Source organism: Lupinus angustifolius, chromosome LG06 (assembly GCF_001865875.1).
Source record: "Lupinus angustifolius cultivar Tanjil chromosome LG06, LupAngTanjil_v1.0, whole genome shotgun sequence".
NCBI lineage: Eukaryota > Viridiplantae > Streptophyta > Magnoliopsida > Fabales > Fabaceae > Lupinus > Lupinus angustifolius.
Genome location: NC_032014.1, coordinates 3,209,793 through 3,215,205, shown reverse-complemented (window position 1 = coordinate 3,215,205; position 5,413 = coordinate 3,209,793). Strand labels below are relative to the sequence as shown.

The following is a 5,413-nucleotide window of genomic DNA, read 5'->3' as shown; positions in this document are numbered from 1 at the left end:
ATATAATTGATGCAAATTATTTGTAATACATATTTATTAGTTTATTAAGTAATAATATATTTGTAATACGTCTTTAATTCATTTATTATTAGTATTTATATTAAATGTATTTATTTTTGAATTATCCATTTACTAGTTTATTTTTTCAGCATTAAATTAGTATTTAATTCATTTATTATTAGTATTTATATTAAATGTTACATTGTTCACATGGGGTTTAATTCAATAGAAATTTTCACAAAATGATTCTCATTTATTTTCCTTATTTATTTGAACATGTTTGAATCATATGAATGCACAAATGTATGTTTGTGAGTGCACAATGTAACATGTGAACTCTTAACCATACTAATACACAAGTAATAATATATGTTCTTAATCATGTGGAAAAAATATTGTCCAATGTGTATGCACATGTAACTTACTAGCTGATTGAAATATTTAGGTACTGAGTGCAAAGATTTATATATAATCAGCACATCATCCATCATTTATTTGTATTATTTTTATTTAATAATCAATAATAATTAAAAATGAATGGTTGATGATACAATAACAATATAAAAAATTATTACCCTATTAATGTATACATATTTTTCTCTTACAAATTTATAACTATATTTAAATCAGTAATAATATATTTATCTATAAAATACTTTTTTTGTGTGGATGAAATAATATTTTAAAATCAATTATTAATAAATAAAATATTATTTTATAACATTATTTTTGTTGTGATTTAGAAGAATTTGTAGAAAAATATATAAATTTTGTAAATGAGAAGTAATGATAACATTAGGTGTTTGTGGGTAACGTCCTTAGTCATTACTATGAAGTATGAAGTTTATTTAATAGTGTTATTAATATAACAATTAATGAAGAAGAAAAGAACTGGAGAGAAAGAGAAAAAGGGGAGTACACACTGTATGCGTGGGGAATTGGGAGCTCTCTGGTCCAGCGCGCCAACCTCCCTTCACTTCCCTTCATCCCTCTCACTATATAAACCTCTCTATCCCTCTCCATTCCATTCCATCCTTTTTCCATTTCCCTCTGTTTCATTTCCCCAACCCGGTTCAATGGACCTTCGCCGACGCCCCTCGAACCCGGTTCGTTCAACCCCACTCGGCGAACCCACTCTGAACCGAAACCAACAACTCTCTCTCCCTCCTTACGCAACCAATGCCGTCTTCTTCACCTTCTTCTTCTCCGTCGCTTACTTCCTCCTCCACCGTTCGCGCGACAAGATCCGCACCTCCACCCCTCTCCACTTTCTCACTCCTTCTGAAGTCGCCGCCATTCTCTCTCTCTTCGCTTCTTTCTTATACCTCATCACTTTCTTCGGCATTTCCTTCATCTTCCACAATTCCACCTCCGCCACTCGCCGCACTTCCTCCGACTACCAAGACAACACCGACCTCGCAGGTTCTGCTAAACCCAACCAGGAACCAGTTAACTCCAACGACGAGGAGATTGTTAATTCTGTCGTTTCTGGCTCCATTCCGTCGTATTCTTTAGAATCGAAGCTCGGAGACTGCAACCGTGCGGCGGTGATCCGGAGAACCGCGGTGGAGAGAGTGACGAAGAGATCATTGGAAGGTTTGCCGGTGGAAGGGTTCGATTACGAGTCGATATTCGGGCAGAGTTGTGAGATGCCGATAGGGTTTGTTCAAATACCTGTTGGTGTTGCAGGGCCGTTACTGTTGGATGGGAAGGAGTACACGGTGCCGATGTCTACGACGGAAGGGTGCTTGGTGGCGAGTACTAACAGAGGGTGTAAGGCGATTTATGTCTCCGGTGGCGCTTCTTCGGTGGTGCTTCGTGATGGCATGACTCGTGCTCCGGTTGTTAGATTTGGTTCTGCTAAAAGAGCTGCTCAGTTGAAGTTGTACTTGGAAAATCATGACAATTTTGATTCCCTTTCTGTCGTTTTCAACAAGTAATTTCTCATTTCCAAAGTTCCGAGTCACTTTTCTTCTTTTGTTTTTATTATGATAAAGACTGTTGTTTTGTTTCTTAACTAGTGACAGCCTCAAATATTTGAAGTTATGCTAAAATGCTGACATGATCAGTAGGAAAGTAGACACTGGGATATTGATTTTTTTGCAATAAAGAGTAACTTTTTTATGGCATGTCCATGTTTTGTTGCTTAATTTAGATTGGATATGTATACCAGAGGGTTTGAAATTGTGGTTATGTCATGGCTTATGTGCCATGATGTGACCAATTGCAGCCAACACAGTCCAAAACCACAGCTTTGATATGTTTGTGGTAGCTACTACCAATATGTTGCCGACTTGCCGCTGTATAACGTGATATGGTCCGTATTTTAAAACCGTTGACTATGACTTTAGTCTGATCATTAATTTCTATTTTGAGAGTGTGACACGCTTACCTATGTTTTATGACACTTCGGGTTTTTTTGTTTTCGTTTTTTTGCTTTTAAGATGTTGATGGAATTGCGCCATTTGCTTGTAAGTTGTCGCTTAGGTTTGGGCTGTTCATGTTTGATTATTGATTGGTTCATTGGTATTTGCAGGTCAAGCAGATTTGCTAGATTACAGAGTATTAAACCTGCTATAGCAGGCAAGAATTTATATATTAGATTCAGTTGCAGCACCGGGGATGCCATGGGGATGAACATGGTATCCAAAGGCGTTCAGAATGTACTTGATTTTCTTCACAGCAATTTCCCTGACATGGATGTTATTGGAATATCAGGTAAACATAATCTTCTTTATGTGTTCCTTACTTCCTTTTTTCTATTATTTATAGTTATGGACCCAACTGCTTGAGTTAGAGGGAAACCTATGAAAGGCTATAAATGAAATCATTAAGAAAGACTTAGATGCCAATTGTTTGTTTTATGGATATGATTTTGCAACAAAGCAATATGTGTTGTTTGATTTACATGGCCGACTCCATCTAGTAGGAAAAAACTTGATTGTTACTGTTGTTTATAGCTACGGTCAAACTTGCTAAAAATTACTTTTATACTGTTTTGCCTAAACCAGGAAATTACTGTTCAGACAAGAAAGCAGCAGCTGTGAACTGGATTGAAGGGCGTGGCAAGTCAGTGGTCTGCGAGGCTGTAATCAAAGAAGAGGTGGTCAAGAAAGTGTTGAAGACCAGCGTAGAGGCATTGGTTGAGCTTAACATGCTCAAAAACCTGACTGGCTCAGCCATAGCTGGTGCTCTTGGTGGTTTCAATGCCCATGCTAGCAATATTGTTTCTGCTATATACTTAGCCACTGGTCAGGATCCTGCTCAGAATGTGGAGAGTTCTCACTGCATCACCATGATGGAAGCTGTCAATGATGGCAAGGACATTCACATCTCTGTCACTATGCCTTCCATTGAGGTACAATTAATTATTTTGATATTTAATCCACCATTGTTTTTTAGGTTTTGGCCATAGTATTCCAGCCATGGTAGTATTTACTCGCACACACTTACATTCATATCATTTCATACCTTTACTATTTTAACCATCTAATTACATTTGAGCCCACCTCATTTCTTGCATACCCACACTCTAATTCTATCACGTAAATGGACATGAGACACACCTCTATATTTCTATCTAGGGGTTATTTATCCGTATCGCATCATTTATTGTATATCCATATTTTAATTCTATCTCAAGCACACGTGAGATTCCCGTCTCTAGGTTATAATAAATGGGAGTTGTAGTAACTAGTAATAGCAGTTATAATAAATGTGAATTATATGCAAAAGAAGATAAGAATTTAAAATACAGATAAATGTGTAGGGTATCAAGTACAATGATCAAAACTTTATGTTCAAATAACAGTACTCCCTACAAACATGTCTTTTTATATACAGGTAAATTGTTTGTAAGGCACATTGTTAAGGCCCAGTAGTTGGTCTTTCATTTGTCTCTGAACTCTACACCCTACTGACAAAGGGTGAAGATATCATCAACCATGCAAAACAATATAAGTTTCAGTGCCCTCGGCCCCTCAACTTGATTTATATCTCAGAATTAAATCTTTCCCCTTTGAGTCTTTTTTGTTTTTTATCTTGTTTTCTATCCCACACTTTGTCCTTTTCAAAATATGCTTCTCGATCACGTACAGAGCGGAACAATCAATGTTGCTGACAGTCTTATTCTATTGGGAATGAGCTGATCAGATCAACTGAACCTCTCTTAGTCTCTACCATTCTTACATTTTCATTATATGCACGTCGCTCGGACCAGGAAAAGCCATGTATGACATCAAAAATTTATACATGCATGTTTACACACACATTACTTCACATATCTATAATATTTATCGTCTCATTATAACTAGATTCTTCACCAATTTTGCCCCATATGCAGTCTAATGTGAGAGATGCATTAATAACTGACATCTAACTAGTTTATTTGCCAACTATATCACTAGCAGGCAAAGTTTGCTCAAACATCTAGCCTATCATATATATATATACCAGTGTCTTCAATAAAATTTTAATTATTTTGAGCTCAACTGCCTCAGGTGTTTCTTTCCCTATTAATATTTTATTACCTTGATACTTGAGAACATAATGACAAGATCACTTGTCTAGTTGTGTTTGACATATGCAATGTATGATAGTGCAGGTGGGTACAGTTGGAGGGGGCACTCAGCTTGCATCTCAGTCAGCTTGCCTTAATTTACTTGGAGTGAAGGGTGCCAGCAAAGATTCTCCAGGTGCAAATTCTAGGCAACTGGCAACCATAGTTGCTGGTTCAGTTCTTGCTGGGGAGCTCTCACTCATGTCTGCAATTTCAGCTGGGCAGCTTGTTAAGAGCCACATGAAATACAACAGATCTAGCAGGGATATCGACAAAAATGTCTCGTGAGCTGGCCTCGCGACTATGGTACAAAAGACTAAATTAAAAAGATTGTCATGTACACATGACTTTCTAAAGCACTAATTAAAGTGGTGGGGTTAGTATAAAAACTCATAGCTGGCATCCCTTGAAGAGAAAATCCAGGCCTATGTGGGGCACTCCTTTCTGATATTTGTATAGTTGGACTTAACAATCAGATGTAGTCTTATTTCTTTTCTTAAAACATTGTGTTGTCTGTTAGTGTCTCTCATCTAGAGGTAATGTCTATGATATTTTAGTTTCTAAGTTTTTTTCTTTTTCTATTTAGTTGTGATGTAATCTCCGTTATGTAGTATTGTAGTTGTTTCTTTGTAATTGTAGGAAGCAGACAGACATGTCATGTTTTTTGAAAATAAATAAATACATGAAATTAGGTGAAATAATGTCCTTAAAATAACATTAATTCTGCCATGATTTATTGATTTTGAGCCGTTCAACAAGTACCAAAATTATCCACGTGGTTTTATATGCCAATGGTTGTATTCGGATAACTGGGTTTTGGGGGTTTTGAGGATGAATTGAAAAGATGTTTGCTTG

General features: G+C 36.6%; 1 protein-coding gene across 1 annotated transcript; it reads left to right on the top strand.

Annotated features, from left to right (window-relative positions):
• LOC109348976 (3-hydroxy-3-methylglutaryl-coenzyme A reductase 1-like) lies at positions 893-5,118 on the top strand. Its single transcript, XM_019589601.1, has 4 exons — positions 893-1,936; positions 2,537-2,718; positions 3,012-3,358; positions 4,604-5,118. Exons 1-4 carry the CDS (start codon positions 927-929, stop codon positions 4,844-4,846), a joined length of 1,782 nt encoding a protein of 593 aa, XP_019445146.1. The 5' UTR covers positions 893-926; the 3' UTR covers positions 4,847-5,118.

Coding starts and splice junctions, on each gene's coding strand:
- LOC109348976 (XM_019589601.1), top strand. CDS start 927: ATGCGTGGGGAATTGGGAGCTCTCTGGTCCAGCGCGCCAACCTCCCTT. Junction 1,937..2,536: donor CTTTCTGTCGTTTTCAACAA/GTAATTTCTCAT, acceptor TGGTATTTGCAG/GTCAAGCAGATTTGCTAGAT. Junction 3,359..4,603: donor TCACTATGCCTTCCATTGAG/GTACAATTAATT, acceptor ATGATAGTGCAG/GTGGGTACAGTTGGAGGGGG.